The following is a 21,797-nucleotide window of genomic DNA, read 5'->3' on the forward strand; positions in this document are numbered from 1 at the left end:
TGTCCTGTTGCAACATCCATCTTCTGTTGAGCTTCAGCTGGTGGACAGATGGCCTTAAGTTCCCCTGCAAAATGTCTTGATAAACTTGGGAATTAATTTTTCCTTCGATGATAGCAATCTGTCCAGGCCCTGACGCAGCAAAGCAGCCCCAAACCATGATGCCCCCACCACCATACTTCACAGTTGGGATGAGGTTTTCATGTTGCTGTGCCTCTTTTTCTCCACACATAGTGTTGTGTGTTTTTTCCAAACAACTCCACTTTGGTTTCATCTGTCCACAGAATATTTTGCCTGTACTTCTGTGGAACATCCAGGTGCTCTTGTGCAAACTGTAAACTTGCAGCAATGTGTTTTTTTGGACAGCAATGGCTTCCTCTGTGGTATCCTCCCATGAAATCCATTCTTGTTTAGTGTTTTACATATCGTAGATTTGCTAACAGGGATGTTAGCATATGCCAGAGACTTTTGTAAGTCTTTAGCTGACATGCTAGGATTCTTCTTCACCTCATTGAGCAGTCTGCGCTGTGTTCTTGCAGTCATCTTTACAGGACGGCCACTCCTAGGGAGAGTAGCAGCAGTGCTGAACTTTCTCCATTTATAGACAATATGTCTTACTGTGGACTGATGAACAGCAAGGCTTTTGGAGATACTTTTATAACCCTTTCCAGCTTTATGCAAGTCAACAATTCTTAATCGTAGGTCTTATGAGAGCTCTTTTGTGTGAGGCATCATTCACATCAGGCAATGCTTCTTGTGAAAAGCAAACCCAGAACTGGTGTGTTTTTTTTATAGGGCAGGGCAGCTGTAACCAACACCTCCAATCTTATCTCATTGATTTGGACTCCAGTCGGCTGACACCTCACTCCAATTAGCTCTTGGAGATGTCATTAGTCTAGGGGTTCGCATACTTTTTCCACCGCCACTGTGAATGTTTACATAGTGTGTTCAATACAAACATGGTAACATTAAATTTTTTGTGTGTTATTAGTTTAAGCACACTGTGATTGTCTATTGTTGTGACTTAGATGAAGATCAGATCACATTTTATGACCAATTTGTGCTAAAATCCATATTATTCCAAAGGGTTCACATACTTTTTCTTCCAACTGTATATACTCCAATTTTGATGTGCTTCTGCAATTATACATATAAGGCTACTTTCACACTCATGTTTGGTGAAGATGCATTAGGGCACAACTGATCCGTTTTTTAACTGCTTGTGAGAGCCCTGAACGGATCTCACAAACGGAAACCCAAAACACCAGTGTGAAATTATACTAAATGCCGATAAATAATTAAAGAATTTGATAAACAAACCTAATAATACGTAAAACATTAATCGCATAAATTGTGCATTTAAAACCGCTGCTGAAGTCCATCTCTGTAATCAACTGTATTTAAAAATTCTAAATCGAACATTCTTCCAGTGATGAGCACTCTGCTGCCTATTAAAGGCCATCCAAGAATTTGTATCCTTGAATTAGAACATCTCACAAAAAATATAGAAAAAAAAAAAAAAAAACAACATAATAAAAGCAAAGAACAGTTGTGGAGCCTGAGAAGAGGAAACACAATTTTGAATAGACCCCTATAACTGTAATAGCATGTTAGAACCCCACCCACACCATGAGATATGATGAAAATAATAGATATCCCAAAAGAAAATAAATTCACAAAAACAGGAAATAGCTAATCACCTCATCTAATCCTTTCAGAGCCACCATAACCATTGTATAGATCTCTTTGCTTTCTTTTTGGCCCAATAAGTTTTTCCCCTAGTCGTCTCCTCGACTGCACCCATGAGCTTAGCCCCGCCCTATCAGGGACAGGAAAAACACTTAGAGAGATTAAATTGCCGCTTCCTACCTAACTTCTCAGTGTTTTTCCTGTCCCTGTTTGGGAGAAGACATGTGGAGAGGGTGGGTGGTAATTGCCTGTGAAAGTTCTCTATTGTGAGGGCGGCATTTACAGGAAGGCAAAGCCCGCAGCTCCCTACCTTCGTGGCCGGAGAATGACTGACTGTTGTTGGGGCCGATACACGAGGTGTAAAGCCCAACGCTTGCTCCCTATAATTTGTGACCAGTAGCGCTGGAAGAAGGAAGATGGCGTCCGGCGCCATTTTGGATGTTGGCACTTTCGGTGCGAGCGTTGCAGCTTTTCGGCGGGCCGTCGGTAAGTAATTTCCTGACGCAGGAGGACGAGATTTGCAGGAGGCGAACCAATAATGAGGCCAGAATTAAGAAAAAAAAAATTCTGAAAATACTTACATTTACAGTATAATAAATTAATATATATTTCAATACCTTTAATTAGCTATGACTTGTTTTGTCTAGGAAGCAATCATTAGGAGAAATAAAATGGCTGCCGTCCTATTAGTACACACAAACGCTGTCCTAATTATACAGGATGACAAGTGACTTCACAACACTGAGCTAAAGTGCTGCCTCCTCCTCCTCTACTGGTCAGGGATTATGGTCCTGAATACAGCTGATAAGATCTTCAGCTGAATATCTGTAGGAATGGAGTCCATGAGGAGACATGAAGTACAGAGAGGAGGATGGGGGCAATAAGCAGCAGCTCTTGTATCCAGCCTCCATTGCCACAGTCTGGCCAGTCCATCCTCTCTGTACATGATGTCTTCTCATGGATTCCTTTCCTTCAGAAAGTCAGCTGAAGATCTTATCAGCTGTATTCAGGATGATATTTTCTGACAAGCAGAGCAGATAGGAGGATGAGGCAGCTCTTTAGCTCAGTGTCCTCCTGTGTGATTAGGACAGGTTTTTTATGTACTAATAGGACGGTGGCCATTTTATTTCTCCTGATGACTGCGCCCCAGACAAAACGAGCCATTTTAACTAATGAAAGGAATTTGGGAATATATTTATAATAAAGTAATATTTAAGTATTTTAATTTTCTTAATTCCCAGAACACCCCTTGAAGAAAGATTGCCCTCAGTTTGCCCTTTACTGTCCTGCGTCCCATCGAAAGTGACGACGATAGTGTCACTTCCGGTTTCAGCGTGCCTGCGTCCCACATGGCCTGCTCTTATATAATGGCAGTGGCTGCTGTGGACAGTAGCCGGGAGATTGCAGATCTTCTTTCTGGGGTAAACATGGATCGCAGTCCAGCTAATACAGATCCAGCATCTTTTCAGCCCTTGAGTAACCAGGATCTGGGACCTTTTTATTCCATTGCTTATATGCTGGTTCTTATCACAGCTTATATCTTTTTATTGCTAGAGAGAAAAGGAAGCTGTTTTAAAACAAAAGTATATGACTGATAAATGTGCCATTTGCAACAAAAAGCAGAATCCAGCATATAAAAAAAAAACTGTCATCAAAAATTGTGCAGGATGAATCTCCTGTTTTGATGAATGATATAAGATCTATGGTTAAAGAGGACCTTTCACTAGTTTAAAAACTAAAAACTAACTATATCAGTGGGCAGAGCGGCGCTCAGGGGTCCCCCTGCACTTACTAGTATGTCTGGAGTCCCAGGCTATGAGCTGTGCACCTCGATTGCCCAGCGCTGCAGCAAGGGACAACCCTAATACAAAAACTCCGCCCAGTACAACAGAGGGAGCTGCAGATACCGGAGCCTATACCGGGCGAACGGAGCGGCGCCCAGACATACTATTAAGTGCAGGGGGACCCCTGGGCGCCGCTCTGCCCACTGATATAGTTAGTTTTTAAACTAGTGAAAGCTCCTCTTTAAGTAGGAAATACAATCCGCTATGTCTGGATTATCTGCATCATTATCTAAGAAGAAATCTAGTAAAAGGATTAGAGAGCGTCCGTCTTCTGATGCATATTTATTTCAGATAGAGAGGAACGTTAACAATTAAATCCATCTTCTGAGGAGGAAGACAAAGTTTTTCTTTTCCTCTGAAGATTTAGACCCATTAATCAGAGCTATATGTAATACCATGGAAATTGAAAAAGTAAAGAAGGCAAAATCAATTCAGGATACTATGTTCAGAGATCTTGGCGATAAGCAAAAAATAGTTTTTACAATACATTAAAATATTCATAGCCTAATAAATAAGAGATGGAATACTCCAGACAAAGGTCCATATTTCCTAGGGGTCTCAGAAGAAAATACCCTTTTAATGAAACAGAGATAGAAAATTTTGGCTCTTGACCCGATGATAGATGCTAACTTATAAAAAATAAATACTTCAATACCCTTTGAAGATGCAGCACAACCTTAAGACCCTATTGATAAACAAAAGCAGAAGGGTTGATCAAGACAACATGGGAAAAGGCAAATTCCTTGTTCCGTCGAAATGTGTCAGCACCCTGTGTCGCTAGAGTGCTCTGTATCTAGTTAGATCAGTTAGAATTTCACATAAAAGGGAAAAAAAACTAGAGATCGGATACTATCTTCTATTCCAAATCTCAAAATGGCTGCAGGGTGTTTATCAGATTCTTCAGCTGGAGCTGTTTCTATGGCAGCAAGAACTTCAGTTTTAGCCATCTCAGTTAGGAGAGTTTTGTGGTTGAGATCGTGGAAGGGGCATGTAACATCTAAAAATTAAAATGACATATTATTAAATATGTGTCCGGCCCGATCTGGATAAAATAATAGAGAAGGCATCCGATAAGAAGAAAGGTTTCCCTGAAGATTATACATGTCGCAATGACAGACCCTATAAAAGACGTACTTTTCAAAACCAGAACAGGTCGGAAAAAAGGAAATCTGGAAGATGGCGTTACAGGAAGGGAGGAAAAATAGATCTTTCCTTTTTGACTCCAAATAGCTGCCCTCTGGCGTTTTCCATCAAATGGACTCAGAATCTCTGATATTCCTATCCTCTGATAAACATACTGCCCAGGGTGCTTCAAAAGATAAAAAGAGAGGATGCCAAAGTAATACTGATTGCTCAATTCTGGCCCAGAAGAGAGTGGTTCTCGCTCATAGCAGAAATGAGTGTACTTCCTCCTCTCCAGCTTTCACATTTTCCCAATCTGGTTATGCAGGGTCCAGTTTCACACCCAAGACTAAAAAATCCAGATTTAAGAGCCTGGATGTTGAATGGGTCAGCCTAGAAAACAGAGGTTTTTCATCTAGAGTGGTAGAAACATTACTGCAGAGTATAAAGGTCACCACTAAAAACAGTTACAGTAAAGTTTGGGGAAGATTTTCCTCTTGGTGCACAAGCAAAAATATAGATTTTTCTTTTCTTAGTGTCCCTACAATTATGTAATTTTTTCAGGATGGACTGAGTCTTGGACTTAAATCTAGTACTATTAGAGTTCAGGCTGAGTGTCTTTTATGATTGCAGATTATCTAAAAACAAACAAACAAATTCATTTCTAGATTTATTTTAGCCACAGAACATTTCCGTCCCACCATCCATAACGTGGTCCCTCCATGGAATCTAAATCTGGTCCTGAATGCTTTAATGGGCCTCTCCCTTTGAGCCCATTGATGAAATTTCGTTAAGATTTTTGACTCTTAAAACTATATTTTTGGTGGCCATTACCTCTGCCAGAAGGGTATGTGAATTACATGCACTTTCTACTGTTTTCCCATATTTCCAATCCTTTAAAGCGAGGCTTATTTTCAAGTAAGAACCCTCCTTTCTCCCAAAGGTAGTGTCATCTTTTCATAGATCCCATGACATTATTATTCCCTCTTTTCCCGACGCCTCCCCAACGGCACTCAACAAGAGGGTGTCACCACCCCCCGGACAGGAAACAACACGGAAGCTGAAGTTTAAAAGGCCTCCTCTCCTTACCTAGGTCAGTGTTGTTTCCTGTCCCCCGAGTCGCGCAGAAGCTCCTCCTGTTGAGTTCCAGTAATTTTTTTCGTCGGTGCACGGTCTGGTCTCTACCCCAGATTCTGCGAGGGGCGTGCACAGGATAGGGGACCTCGGGGATGCACTGCCTCCCTTTTCCATCCTCCGGCGTAAGTCCTTTATTATAAGGCAGCCCCGGGCTCAAGTCGCTTGCTCCCTGTAGCCGGAGCAAGGAATGGTCTTGCCGGCGTCTCTGTGGGCGGAAAATCCCCATGTCAGAGCGGGGAAAGTCTCCTATTGGCTAGAGCGGCGCTTGCGTGATGACTTCTTCACTGCATCACGTGTGGACGTGCGCAGTGATGTCACGCTGTATGCCGGCATTTGAAAAGAGCCGGGAACGCTGGAATCCCTGCGGTGTATTCGGCTCTGGTTATGTCAGCTCCTGTTGATTTGGATGCTGCCCGCAAGCCTATGGATTCAGCCTCAATCGCCCTTAGCCCGGTAAGCCTCCTCTCTGTATCTAGGTTATACACCTTTCTTCACCCTCGGTGCCTGGTGCTGGGGGAATCTCTCATATTAAACTTAGTTCCATTTAATCCTTTCTTGTGATTACTCTTATGGCAGAGAGACCTCCATTGCCAAGGCACAAGGGGCTGAATCAAGCCGCAAAAACTTTTTCTATTTGTCGGAAATCTTTTCTCCCTAAGGGCAAGAAATCTTTATGTACAAAATGTACGGAAAAAATTGTGTCCGAAGAATCCCCCTCTATTTTGGATTCTCTGTGCAATATAATTAAAGAAGAAGTGAATGCAGCAGTGGAATCCAGGCTGCTGCCTTCAACTCCCCAGGCCTCTACTTCCCATAGATCTCAGGGCTCCCTGTCATATGGGCTGGAGTTAGATGAAGGAGAAATTACCTTCCTGTAACAATTCTGACTCCTCAGAAGATAAGTCGGGCAGACCGTTATTTCTCCCAGAAGACACCCAAGGTCTCTTGAAAACTATAAGAGCCACTATGAACCTGAAAGATACCAAGGAAGGCGTATCCTTACCTGACCATATGTTCCAGGGTCTGGGGGAGAGGAAAAGGTGGGTATTCCCAATCCACAATAATATAAAATCACTCCTATCCAGAGAGTGGAAGGATCCTGAAAAACGTCCACCTATTTCAGGTTCCTTCAAAAGAAAATGCCCGTTTGTAGAGTCCGATTCTGGCCTTTGGGACAAAAAACCCCAAAGATTGATGCCCCAGTGGCTCGCATTTCAAAAAAAGTCCTGACTCCCGTTTGAAGACACAGACCTACATCGGGATCCGATGGATAAGAAGAGCGAGAGCCTGTTGAAAAGAGCCTGGGAGACTAACACAGCCATGTTCAGGCCTAGTATTTCAGCTACCTGCACCGCAAGATCATTATCTGTGTGGTTATCTCAGCTCGTAGGTCATTTGGCGGTAGGTACTCCCAGAGAAGAGATCCTGGCATCCCTTTCGGTACTTAAACAAGCTTCAAATTTTTTGGCGGATGCCTCAGCAGACTTGGTGAAGCTTTCTGCAAGTTCCGCAGCTATATCAAATGCCACCCGCAGAGCTGTGTGACTTCGATCCTGGTCAGGGGATACGGGTTCGAAGAACCGCCTTTGCTCGATCCCTTGCAAAGGGGATAGACTTTTTGGCTCAGTCTTGGACGACATATTAGAAAAAGCATCCGATAAGAAAAAAGGTTTCCCATCGGGAGCCAAAATAGTTTCACCAGAGACGGTCCTTTCGTTCCTAAAACAAGTCCAGAGGAGACCTGAAGAAGAGAGAATCCTCAGGAAGATGGCAGGCTTCGAAAGGCAGAGGAAAAGGTTTCCTTTTCAATCCAGATAAGTCATCAAAATCCTCCCAATGACACCAGAGGTCAGGTGGGGGCAAGACTAAAAAATTTCGCTCCAAGCTGGAAGAAAATGGGAACCTCTCCTTGGATACTGGCCGCCATTCAAGAAGGATTCAAGCTAGAATTCGCTTCTTACCCACCACATCATTACGTTATAAACAAGCCATTACCCAGAAAGGAAGAACTGTGTCTGGAATCCGAAAAAAATGAGTCTGATCCAAAAAGAAGTCTTGCTTCCTGTTCCGGAGCACCAACCTCAACAGGGATTTCAGGGGCGTAGCTAAAGGCTCATGGGCCCTGGTGCAAGAGTTCAGCTTGGGCCCCCCTTCCCTTGTTGGCAAGGGGCAGGGGAGCACATGGCTTTCCTGCTGCCAGAAGCAAACTTTGAAAGGGCACCCCCTCAATCTAAATTCTTGACCTAACCCCTTCCCTCCAGCCAGAGGTGTAAATTGACCACCATGCACTTTCTATAATGCCAGTGTCTTATGTGGCACAAGGGTTTTTGGGCCCCCCTCAGGTTCCTGGGCCTGGTAGCGACTGCTACCTCTGGACCCCCTATAGCTACGCCCCTGAGGGATTTTATTCCCCAGTATTTCTAGTCCAGAAACCTGGAGGCTCCTTCAGACTAATCATAAATCTAAAACAATTAAACAGATCCTTGACCTACAAGAGGTTCAAAATGGAAACCATCAGAGCTACACAAAATCTTCTGCCTCAGTTTTGTTACATGGTGACTATGGACTTGCAAGATGCCTACTATCATGTGCCCACATCAAGAGACCATCAGAAATTCCTCAGAATTGCAGTCTTCTTAATCATGAAAGGTCTTTTTAGGAGTCCTCCTCGACTCCCGCTCATTAATATCCTTTCTCCCTGAAGACAAGCAGATAACCGTTTATCAAAAAGTAAGTAGTTTCTGAAAGTTAAGAACCACGACCATCTGGAATGTTGTGACCATATTAGGATCACTAACAGCAATAATTCCCACAGTCAGGTGGCCACAAAGCCACACCAGAATTCTACAGGCTTTTCTTCTGGATTCCTGGGACGGCGACAAAAGGACCTTAGACAAAAAAGTAGTTATTCCACCGCAAGTGAAATACTCTCTGGCCTGGTGGAAGGAAAATAAAAATCGTCAGGAAGATCAGCTCGGGGTTACTACAGACGCCAGCAGTCGAGGCTGGGGAGGTCACACCAAAGACTTAGTGGTTCAAGGTATCTGGGACCAATCCATGTCAGACGCCTCTTAAAATTTGAGAGCTCACGGCGGTTCACAAGGTCCTTCTAGCACTTCAAGCAAAAAGGCCTCTTGGTCACATAAGGGTCCTCTAGGACAATACTACCACCGTGGCCTACCTAAACAGACAGGGAGGTACCTGAAACAAAGCCCTGGCATCTGTGGCAAAAGGAATATTTCTGTGGGCAGAAGACTACCTGCTGTCTCTTACGGCAGTTCACCTGAAAGGGAGCAACAATTTAATAGCAGACAAACTCTGAATGAAGGCGAGTGGTCTTTGAACACCAAGGTATTAAATCAAATCACGGAAAAATGGGGCATGCCTATCATGGATCTATTCGCAAACAAAGCCAACAGAAAAGTGGCACAGTTTTGTTCCCTATCTCCTCAGGATCATCCGGATATCTTAGACGCTCTGTTTTGCCTTGGCCTCAGGGGCTCTTGTACGCATTACCCCCCTTCAGCCTGATCCCGAAGACCTTGATGAAGGTGGCAGAAGAGAAGGCGCAAATAAATATGATTGCTCCTTACTGGCCCAGAGGGGCCTGGTTTCTGCTACTTCTAAGTCTGTCGTCTGGAATATCCTGGACTCTTCCTGTGAGTCCAGGTCTCTTACATCAAGGTCTGGTACCTCATCCAGAGGTCTCTCATCTGAGATTGATGGCCTGGAAATTGAGCGGCTAAGTTTGAAGAAGAAAGGGCTCTCTGACGCTGTAATATCCACCTTACTGAAAAGCAGGAAGAAAATAATTTCCAGAATATACCTCAGAGCGTGGAAGGCTTTTTTGCTTTTTGTTGGAAATGAAGTTCACCAGGAACCTTAAAGAATATCCCCAAAATCCTAGATTTTCTACAGTCGGGCCTGGAAAAAGGTCTCAAGCCCTCCACCCTTAAAGTTCAGATTACGGCTCTAGTGGTCTTCTTAGATACTAAACTATCAGAACACCCCTTAATCAAACATTTTATTAAAGGGGCTATCAGAGACTCCCCTACCATCCTCCCTGGGACTTAAATTTAGTCCTCTCGGTCTTGATGACTCCTCCTTCTGAGCCCATTGAGAAAATATCTCTGAAAGTTTTAACTCTGAAGACCACCTTCCTTCTCGCCATCACTACAGCCAGAAGAGTTGGGGAAATCCAGGCTTTCTCCTGCCGTTCTCCTTATCCCCAGATTTTTGATGATCGCATCATACTGAAGCACTGCTTGTCATTTCTCCTGAAAGTGGTATCTAGTTTCCACTGTAACCTAGATATTGACTTACTATCATTTTGCCCCAATCCATCACATCAAGAGAGAGGTTTCATAACTTAGATGTAAGGCGGCGCGTGCTGGCCAATCTAAAATATTCTGAGACGTTCAGTACTTCAGACCATCTCTTTGTCCAGTTCCAGGGGCTTAATAAAGGTAAAGCAGCCAGTAAAGCTTCAATCGCCAGATGGATCAGAGACACTATCACTTTGTTATAATCAGCGGAATCAGGATCCCCCAGCAGGCCTTAAAGCCCACTCGACAAGAGCCGTGTCAGCTTCCTGGGCTGAATCTGCCTCCGTCTCTATTGAACAGATTTGTAGAGCAGCAGCATGGACAAAGCCGATGACTTTTTTATAGACTTTATAGATTGGACATGGTCCATAACCAGGACCTCTCTTTTGGACGCAGAATCCTTTCTGCAGTGGTGTCTTCCCCCCCCCCCCCCCCTAAGTTTATTTCTATGTAAATCCTCCTGTTGAGTGCCTTTGGGGAGGCGCCGGGAAACGGGTTAATTACTCTTACCGGTAATTGGATTTTCCAATAGCCTCCCCAACGGCACTGGGATTTCCCTCCCTTATACAAAACCTTCTCTGAAGTTTCAGTCTCTTTATTTTTTCGTATGAGTTAATATAAAACATTTTTTGTTTGGCATCTCTGCCGTGTACTTTATTTACTGACCTAGGTAAGGAGAGGAGGCCTTTTAAACTTCAACTTCCGTGTTGTTTCTTGTCCGGGGGGCGGGGGACACCCTCCTGTTGAGTGCCGTTGGGGAGGCTATTGGAAAATCCAATTACCGGTAAGAGTAATTAACCCTTTTCGTGATAAACCCAGTAATGAGAAAGAGGTAAATGTCATAAGTTAGATGTCAGAAGAGCTGTTCTCCTTTATCTACAAACAGAATCGTGGAGGAAAGATAGAAATCTTCAATTTTCAGGTCCTAACAAGGTTAAAAAGGCAACAGCCAGTTTCATTTCTTCATGGATTAGACAAACTATAGCTGAGGCTTACAGAGTCTCAGGTAAGCCTTCTCCTATGACAGGGATGCCCAACCTGCGGCCCTCCAGCTGTTGTAAAACTACAACTCCCACAATGCCCTGCTGTAGACTGATAGCTGTAGGCTGTCATGGCATGCTGGGAGTTGTAGTTTTGCAACAGCTGGAGGGCCGCAAGTTGGGCATCCCTGTCCTATAAGTATTAAAGCCCATTCTACCAGAAGCATGTTTGCCTCATGGGTTCAAACAGCCTCAGCTTCTCTTTAAAGCATTTGTAAGGCTGCTACCTGGAAATCTGTTCACACCTTTACTCATCATTATAAGGTAGATGTTTTTTCCTCAAAAGATCTGGCTTTTGGACGTAAAGTCCTCCAGGCAGCTCCCTTACATTTTCATCTCTGTTCTATCTCATGGGTGCTGTTGTGGAGACAACTAGGGGAAACAGTAATTACACTTACCGATAATTGTATTTCCTGAAAGTGTCCACGACGGCACCCCGGATAGTCCTCCATACAATAAAAATATGGGACTTAAGGGGACTTCTATTATCTATTTGAATATGAAGTTGTTAAGGAAAAAAAATAAAAACATTTTTCTTTTGCTTCTCCGATGGAGTTCTTTTTGATATACTGAGGAGTAAGGTAAGGAGGGGCAATTTAATCTCTCTACGTGTTTTTCCTGTCCCTGATAGGGCGGGGGCTAAGCTCATGGGTGCCGTCGTGGAGACTTCCAGGAAATACAATTACCGGTAAGTGTAATTACCGTTTCCAATCTCCCCCTCTGGATAACAACAGTACCCTATCAATGCCTTTTACGTTGGAGCAATGATGCATCACAGCCATGCCCATCTTAAAGGGGTTGTCCGAACCCGGACATACCCTGATTTTCACCCAGACAGCCCCCCTGAGGCTAGCATCGGAGAATCTCATGCTCCGATGCGCTTTCTTGCCCTGCGCTAAATTGCGCAGGGCAAGGGCTCTTTTGTTTTCAATAACACACTGCCGGGCTGAAACTTCCGCCCGGCAGTGTGTTCGGTGACGTCACCGGCTCTGAGGGGCTGGCTTTAGCTCTGCCCTAGCCGTTTTACTGGCAGGGTTCATAGAAACATAGTAAAATACTCAGACTCCTATGCCAATGCATTGGAGTCTATGAAAATAGCAATTATCAGATTGCTTCTTATAGTTTGGGAACTATAAAAAAAAGTGTGTGGGGGGGGAAATAATAATAAAAAAAAATGTAATATGTAAAAATTCTAATCACGCCCACTTTTCCCCAAAATGAAAATTAAATAGACATTTTGGGCATTGCCCGTGTGCCCATACTATTAAAATTTAAAAATATGTATTCCATACAGCAAATGCCAAAGTGGAAAATTAGCTGATTCACAGTTTTTTTGGTCTTTTCACCTCCCACAAAAAATTCTATAAAAAGTGATCAAAAAGCCTTACATCAACGAAAAGTACAGATTTGCCTCGCAAAAAACGAGCTCTCACACAGCTCCATGCACATACTGTAAGTATCTAAAAAGTTATTAGGGGTCAGAATATAGTGATGAAAATAAAACATTTTTTTCAAGGTTTTTAATTCAGTATTGAAACGCAAGATAACTATACATATGCGGTAACGCGTAATCAAACTGATGTGGAAAATCAAAGTAACAGGCCTAGGGAAAGCCGTAAAAACAAAACCCATAAGACTGTTGTAACAGCATTTAGGCAACCTCAGGGGGCACAGGCAGGAGGAACATGTGTTCTCCTGCCTGTACACCGTTTGCTGCGGCCCCATCGATACTCCATACACCGCTGACAAGTCAGTGATGTGTGAGAATAGTGAATTTAAAGCACGGTTGAAATCGGGACTTTCTTGATTAAAAAGTCGAAGTAATTTAATAAAGTATATTTAAAAAATTTATTCTTGGGGTATTTGGGCCATTTTTAAAAGAAGTTGAATAAAAGTTTAGTTACTCTTTAAGCTACCTTGATGTCATCCCAATATAAATAACACAGAAAATATATGCAAAATATATGACGCCCATTGCAGTATTGGTTATGGTGTGGTTAATCACTAAAAACTGAGCACTGTCTATGTTCAACCCCTTTTTAAAAGGAAGATGGTCACTGATCTAAGGATTTGTTCTGTGGTTCAATATAGCAGGATTATAGGTTGGACTTGATGGACTATTGTCTTTTTCCAACCTTAACTATGTAACTATGTTTCTACATCCTAATCATTTGCCAAAGGCCCCATCGGGCTCCATTAATCTTTCTGAGGGTCCTTTCACACGTCAGTATTTTTCTTTTCCAGATTTTCGTTCTGTTTTTTTGCGGATCTGCGTTTCCTTAAAAACCTTCAGTTTTTACCAATTGTACATCCGCACCCATTTTTTCCGCAAAAAACCCCCCAAAAAACGGAAGGAGGAATATATGTTGGTAGGGTACTAAAAAAAAAAAATCTATTTCCTGGAAATGGATCCGCAATGGCCGATGACATATTGATACATTCCGCATGTCATCCGCATTTTTGTGGACACATTGACTACAATGGGACCACGGACCACATTTTGTGAACAATAATAGGACAAGTTATATTTTTTTTTTGCGGATCCGCATAATGGAACCAAACAACGGATGCGGACAGCACACTGAGTGCTATCCACATTTTTTGCAGGGCCGTTGAAATGAACAGGTCCTCTATTCGGATGCGGATTACAAAATACTGACGTGTGAATGGACCCTAATTGGTAGTTAAATTTTGCAGTCTAACTACAAAGTTAGTCTAGTCCTGAGCCCTGTATTTGTGCGCACTGACACTCCCTCTGGGAAATAATAGCATAGTTAGCACACTCCTATGGCCATCCCTGACCTATGGGGGCCTTTTTTAAATTAATATTTTGGTTTACTCATTTTGGACTAAACTTGATTTTTATTTTATTTTTTATTGTTCTTTACTAAACATTTTAATATATTTCCCTCCACAACTTTCACTTTACCTTTCTATGCTTGTCTGTTAGGGAGCTGCTGTGACAGCTTGATCTGACCCTTTTCTCTGAACTCCCGACAGCTCATAAACACTCGGTGTAGCTAAATGCTTTAATAAGTCAATCACTTATCTCTTGATCAGTTTGTTTTTTACAGGATTAGTCATGATCTGTGTTTAATTATTTTATTACAGTTTGTTGATTCGGTTGAAAACTCATGCAGACCGATTTTAGTTTATCCTATCTGAGATGGTAGCCTTGTATAGATAATATTATATACAGTTAAAATGTATTCTTCTGTCTTTAGGGAACAACCACATCCTTACTAAATGGATTTCATCAGATTTTCTCAAGCACTGCTTCCGGGGTGCAAGGTTAGTAATGTGTTTGTAACGTAACTTTTTTGAACAATAATTTTTAACCCCTTAAGTTACCGGGCCCATTTTTGGTTTTGCATTTTACTTTTTTCCTCCCCACGTTCCAATAGCTATGACTTTTTAAAATTTCCGTTCATATAGCCATATGGGGCTTATTTTTTGCAGGATATGTTGTATTTTTTAAGGGCACTATTTAATTTACCATGTCTTATTGGAAAATGGGGAAAAATTCTTTGTGGAGTTACATTGAAGAAAAAAGTGTTCCTTTCTGACAAATGCTTATTCGTCATTGCAGGAGAAAACTGCATTTACATTCAGCAATTTATCAGCAACTGATGCCATCTTTCTTACCTATACAGAATGATTGTTTTCCGGTAGCAGAGTGCTGTTTAGACAGCACGATCTGCTGGTCAGCAAGTCATGATTTTGGTGTCCACACAAACAGTTCTATAACTCGATGAATGAGCGTTTCACTAGTTCATTGGCGTCTCTTTATGCAGGCAGATTATCTCTAACGAGCGTTCATATTAATGCTCATTAGCGATAATCTTCCCGAACAACAAGCAGTGTAAAGGTACCTTAATAACTCAGCGATGTGTGCAAGACATCCTTCAACGACATGTCTTGTATCTTATTGTAGGGGTTGCAATGCTGTTTTTTTTTTTTTTTTGTTTTTTTTGTGTGGTTTTTTTGTTTTTGTTTTTTATAGCAGGAATATCTCTGCCAAATTGCAACACTTCCTTGGCCTGCCCAATCACAAAATTTATTGCCAATCGAGCATTTATGGGACCATCTGGGATGCCAACTTCTGCAGCCCACGATCTTCAGGCCCAGTTGCAACATTTGTGAGCGAATGAATGTACAGTCGTGGCCAAAAGTTTTGAGAATTACATAAATATTGGAAATTGGAAAAGTTGCTGCTTAAGTTTTTATAATAGCAATTTGCATATACTCCAGAATGTTATGAAGAGTGATCAGATGAATTGCATAGTCCTTCTTTGCCATGAAAATTAACTTAATCCCAAAAAAAACTTTCAACTGCATTTCATTGCTGTCATTAAAGGACCTGCTGAGATCATTTCAGTAATCGTCTTGTTAACTCAGGTGAGAATGTTGACGAGCACAAGGCTGGAGATCATTATGTCAGGCTGATTGGGTTAAAATGGCAGACTTGACATGTTAAAAGGAGGGTGATGCTTGAAATCATTGTTCTTCCATTGTTAACCATGGTGACCTGCAAAGAAACGCGAGAAATGCGTTACATAAGAATGGCTTCACAGGCAAGGATATTGTGGCTACTAAGATTGCACCTCAATCAACAATTTATAGGATCATCAAGAACTTCAAGGAAAGAGGTTCAATTCTTGTTAAGAAGGCTTCAGGGCGTCTAAGGCTACTTTCACACTAGCGTTCGGGGCTCCGCTTGTGAGTTCCGTTTGAAGGCTCTCACAAGCGGCCCCGAACGGATCCGTACTGCCCCAATGCATTCTGAGTGGATGCGGATCCGCTCAGAATGCATCAGTTTGGCACCGTTTGGCCTCCGCTCCGCTCAGCAGGCGGACACCCGAACGCAGCTTGCAGCGTTTTCGTGTCCGCCTGGCCGTGCGGAGCCAAACGGATCCGTCCAGACTTACAATGCAAGTCAATGGGGACGGATCCGTTTGACATTGACACAATATGGTGCAATTTCAAACGGATCCGTCCCCCATTGACTTTCAATGTAAAGTCAGGATTATACCATCAGATCGGAGTTTTCTCCAATCCGATGGTATATTTTAACTTGAAGCGTCCCCATCACCATGGGAACGCCTCTATGTTAGAATATACCATCGGATTTGAGTTACATCGTGAAACTCAAATCCGACAGTATATTCTAACACAGAGGCGTTCCCATGGTGATGGGGACGCTTCAAGTTAGAATATAATGAGAACTGTGTACATGACTGCCCCCTGCTGCCTGGCAGGTGCTTCCAGGCAGCAGGGGGCAGACCCCCCCCCCCTCCTGTATTTAACTTATTGGTGGCCAGTGGGGCCCCCCCTCCCTCCCCAGTATTAATTGTAAGCAGTGCGGCCCCCCTCCCTCTATATTCATCGGTGGCCAGTGCGGATATTAAATATGAGCAGTGCGGTCTCCCCCTCCCTCCCTAGTATTAAATATGAGCAGTGCGGTCTCCCCCTCCCTCCCTCCCCAGTATTAAATATGAGCAGTGCGGTCTCCCCCTCCCTCCCTCCCCAGTATTAAATATGAGCAGTGTGGTCTCCCCCTCCCTCCCTCCCCAGTATTAAATATGAGCAGTGCGGTCTCCCCCTCCCTCTATTCATTGGTGGCCAGTGCGGATTCAAAGTATTGTGATCAGTGCGGCCTCTCCTCTCGACCCCCCCCCCCCCCATCATTGGTGGCAGCGGAGAGTACCGATCGGAGTCCCAGTTTAAATCGCTGGGGCTCCGATCGGTTACCATGGCAGCCAAGACGCTATTGCAGTCTTGGCTGCCATGGTTACTTAGCAACAAATAGCAGCATTATACTTACCTGAAGAGCTGCGATCTATGTGACCGGCCGGGAGCTCCTCCTACTGGTAAGTGACAGGTCTATAGGCAATGCGCCGCACAGACCTGTCACTTTACCAGTAGGAGGAGCTCCCGGCCGGTCACATAGATCGCAGCTCTTCAGGTAAGTATAATGCTGCTATTTGTTGCTAAGTAACCATGGCAGCCAAGACTGCAATAGCGTCTTGGCTGCCATGGTAACCGATCGGAGCCCCAGCGATTTAAACTGGGTCTCCGATCGGTACTCTCCGCTGCCACCAATGATGGGGGGGGGGGGGGGGGGTCGAGAGGAGAGGCCGCACTGATCACAATACTTTGAATCCGCACTGGCCACCAATGAATAGAGGGAGGGGGGAGACCGCACTGCTCATATTTAATACTGGGGAGGGAGGGAGGGGGAGACCGCACTGCTCATATTTAATACTGGGGAGGGAGGGAGGGAGGGAGGGGGAGACCGCACTGCTCATATTTAATATCCGCACTGGCCACCGATGAATATAGAGGGAGGGGGGCCGCACTGCTTACAATTAATACTGGGGAGGGAGGGGGGGGCCGCACTGGCCACCAATAAGTTAAATACAGGAGGGGGGGGGGGGGGTCTGCCCCCTGCTGCCTGGAAGCACCTGCCAGGCAGCAGGGGGCAGTCATGTACACAGTTCTCAGTATATTCTAACTTGAAGCGTCCCCATCACCATGGGAACGCTTCTGTGTTTAGAATATACTGTCGGATCTGAGTTTTCCGAAGTGAAAAATCAGATCTGAAATAAACTGTTATGCAAACGGATCCGTTCTGAACGGATGCAAGCGTTTGCATTATAGGAGCGGATCCGTCTGATGAAACATCAGACGGATCCGCTCCGAACGCTAGTGTGAAAGTAGCCTAAGAAAGTCCAGCAAGCGCCAGGATCGTCTCCTAAAGAGGATTCAGCTGCGGGATCGGAGTGCCACCAGTGCAGAGCTTGCTCAGGAATGGCAGCAGGCAGGTGTGAGCGCATCTGCACGCACAGTGAGGCGAAGACTTTTGGAAGATGGCCTGGTGTCAAGAAGGGCAGCAAAGAAGCCACTTCTCTCCAAAAAAAACATCAGGGACAGATTGATCTTCTGCAGAAAGTATGGTGAATAGACTGCTGAGGACTGGGGCAAAGTCATATTCTCCGATGAAGCCTCTTTCCGATTGTTTGGGGCATCTGGAAAAAGGCTTGTCCGGAGAAGAAAAGGTGAGCGCTACCATCAGTCCTGTGTCATGCCAACAGTAAAGCATCCTGAGACCATTCATGTGTGGTGTTGCTTCTCATCCAAGGGAGTGGGCTCACTCACAATTTTGCCCAAAAACACAGCCATGAATAAAGAATGGTACCAAAACACCCTCCAACAGCAACTTCTTCCAACAATCCAACAACAGTTTGGTGAAGAACAATGCATTTTCCAGCATGATGGAGCACCGTGCCATAAGGCAAAAGTTCTTAATAAGTGGCTCGGGGACCAAAACGTGGACATTTTGGGTCCATGGCCTGGAAACTCCCCAGATCTTAATCCCATTGAGAACTGGTGGTCAATCCTCAAGAGGCGTGTGGACAAAAAAAAACCCCACTAATTCTGACAAACTCCAAGAAGTGATTATGAAAGAATGGGTTGCTATCAGTCAGGAGTTGGCCCAGAAGTTGATTGAGAGCATGCCCAGTCGAATTGCAGAGGTCCTGAAAAAGAAGGGCCAACACTGCAAATACTGACTCTTTGATAAAAGCCTTTGAAACGTATGAAGTGCGTGTAATTATATTTTACTACATCACAGAAACAACTGAAACAAAGATCTAAAAGCAGTTTAGCAGCAAACTCTGTGAAAACTAATATTTGTGTCATTCTCAAAACTTTTGGCCACGACTGTACAAAGGGGAGGGGGGTAGATTCAGTCAGTCTAGAAGTTGTGTTGTATTTATGGTGCATTTTCCATTTTTGTTTAGTTACAGAAAAAAAGGCATGATACAGACATCAAAAGCACCAAGTGCACAACCATTAAAGGGGTTATCCAATTTCTGAAACAGCCCACCCATGTGCCGGGCCCCTCACAGGTAATATACTTATCCCGCTCCCGGCGCCGCTGCTGCTTCGCCCTGTACATGGATGAAAACATCCTGTGTGGGGGGGGGGGGGGGGGGGGGGGGGGGGGGGGGGGGGGGGGGGGAGGGGTGCAGCCAATGGCAGACGGGGACGAGTCTTCCTAGTGTCGTGGAGGATGCTAGGGAAGCTTGTGCCCATCGCCGCCTGCCATTGGCTGCTCTACCGACCCCCCAGCCCCCCCCCCGCCACCGGATATTTTCATCCAGGTACAGGGAGAAGCCGTTCAGGGTCCAGGAGCAGGATAAGAATATTACCTGTGAGGGGCATGGCACATGGGGGGGCTGTTTCAGAAATGAAATAACCCATTTAACTATTTGAGATTATGTCAAAAAAGATTTGTGCAGGTATCCAGCTTCCATACAGGGACAGCCTTTTATTGTTAAAATACAGTAGAACGACAGTGGATTCACATCTACGTGTTTTTAGGATAGATTACTTCTGATCCTTCCTCATGACCAAAGTGAACAGTTGTCCTCTGGTTTAAGTAGACGCAGCTACTGAGCACAATTAACCTAGAACACACCCCAGTTCCATTCAATAATCCATTGTTAGAATACAAGACCAAAGTAAAAAAAATACATATAAAATGTATGATATAAAAAAGTGCAATTTATATAAAGATAGAATATTTAACATATAAATAAAAAATCAATAGTGCAGGATCAGATCATGCCTGCGATTTAACCCTTGCGGAGCCGAGGTACCCATAGAAAAAATCCTAAAGACTTCCCTATACAAAAGCTTGCGTTTATGATCCCCTTCCCTGGCAGTGGGTAACCCTTTCCAGACCTTGCACTTGAGAACCTGCTACGTTGCCCTGGTGTACCGCAGCATAGTGGAGACTGACAGCTGAGACATTTCTGGTTCTAGTAAAAGGTATGTCTGCTAAATGCCTCCGAATTCTTGTCTTCAAGCTGTTGTGCAATTTCAAATAAGTGTTTTCATCCTTTAACATGGATAAATGTTGTTTTTTATATATGTATCGATCCCTCACGACCACAGACCCCCCTTGTCAGCCTGTTTAATGACAACATCCTTCAAATTCTCCAGTTCATTTATAGCCTTGCGCTCACAGTGTGTGAAATTATCACATATCTTTTTATTTTTATTAGATATATACATTGTGTCAGGCAAGGCAAAAAGGTCTTTCTCAATTCTTGATAGCGGTCTAAAGCAATAGATCTAGATTGTATGGGGTAGAAATCAGGATAGGAAGTTTGAAAATCATGAGAAAAGTCACTCACAGGACTTTTGTTGCATATAGGATATATTAGCTAACTCTTCAAAAGATAGTGTAACAATATTTTGTGGAACTGAAGACGCATCATGAGAAGCCGGTGCAATGTCCTCAGTCATTTTTGAGTCTGCAAAATGTCTCTACAGAGTAAGGTTGCGTGCTAGCCTGTTCACATCAAGAATGGTCTTATAAATATCAAAATTACACGTTGGAGCAAATGACAGGCCTTTTGATAACACATTAATTTGGGCCTGGGAAAGTATACTAGATGATATGTTAACAACCTGGGTGTCTGCCTCTTGCTGCGGGAGGGCTAGCGATTCTGTCCGGGCGTGTTCCGCCCTGCTCTGCGTTTTTGACAACTTCCTTGAAGCTCTCACGTGACCCTCTGACACGCCACCAGGTACATCTGAAACATCATTCGCTGAACCGGCTTGCAGAATTTCAGTTGCCAAATCAGATGAATCAGGTTCCGTAGAGCTAAACACCACTTTTGGAGCCCGTGTTTTCTTACCTCGGGACATCCTTTCATAATAGATTGTGGTGTATTAGCTCTCAATTCGGACCAAGTACAGTTGCAAGAAAAAATATGTGAACCCTTTGGAATGATATGGATTTCTGCACAAATTGGTCACAAAATGTGATCTGATCTTCATCTAAGTCACGACAATAGACAATCACAGTCTGCTTAAACTAATAACACACAAATAATTAAATGTTACCATGTTTTTATTGAACACACCATGTAAACATTCACAGTGCAGGTGGAAAAAGTATGTGAACCTCTAGACTAATGACATCTCCAAGAGCTAATTGGAGTGAGGTGTCAGCCAACTGGAGTCCAATCAATGAGATGAGATTGGAGATGTTGGTTACAGCTGCCCTGCCCTATAAAAAATGCACACCAGTTCTGGGTTTGCTTTTCACAAGAAGCATTGCCTGATGTGAATGATGCCTCGCACAAAAGAGCTTTCAGAAGACCTACGATTAAGAATTGTTGACTTGCATAAAGCTGGAAAGGGTTATAAAAGTATCTCGAAAAGCCTTGCTGTTCATCAGTCCTGGTAAGACAAATTGTCTATAAATGGAGAAAGTTCAGCACTGCTGCTACTCACCCTAGGAGTGGCTGTCCTGTAAAGATGACTGCAAGAGCACAGCGCAGACTGCTCAATGAGGTGAAGAAGAATCCTAGAGTGTCAGCTAAAGACTTACAAAAGTCTCTGGCGTATGCTAACATCCCTGTTAGCAAATCTACAATACGTAAAACACTAAACAAGAATGGATTTCATGGGAGGATACAACAGAGGAAGCCACTGCTGTCCAAAAAAAACATTGCTGCACATTTACAGTTTGCACAAGAGCACCTGGATGTTCCACAGCAGTACTGGCAAAATATTCTGTGGACAGATGAAACCAAAGTTGAGTTGTTTGGAAGAAACACACAACA

At 43.7% G+C, this 21,797-nt stretch overlaps 1 protein-coding gene across 2 annotated transcripts in view; it reads left to right on the top strand.

Annotated features, from left to right (window-relative positions):
- Positions 1-21,797, top strand: part of LYST (lysosomal trafficking regulator) — a 736,927-nt gene that overhangs the window by 131,859 nt on the left and 583,271 nt on the right. For both annotated transcript variants that reach the window (XM_040429442.1, XM_040429443.1), the window contains exon 9: positions 14,379-14,445. In XM_040429442.1, coding sequence (XP_040285376.1) covers positions 14,379-14,445 — 67 coding nt within the window. The remainder of the gene's footprint in view (positions 1-14,378; positions 14,446-21,797) is intronic.

This window comes from Bufo bufo, chromosome 4, assembly GCF_905171765.1.
Source record: "Bufo bufo chromosome 4, aBufBuf1.1, whole genome shotgun sequence".
Lineage (NCBI taxonomy): Eukaryota > Metazoa > Chordata > Amphibia > Anura > Bufonidae > Bufo > Bufo bufo.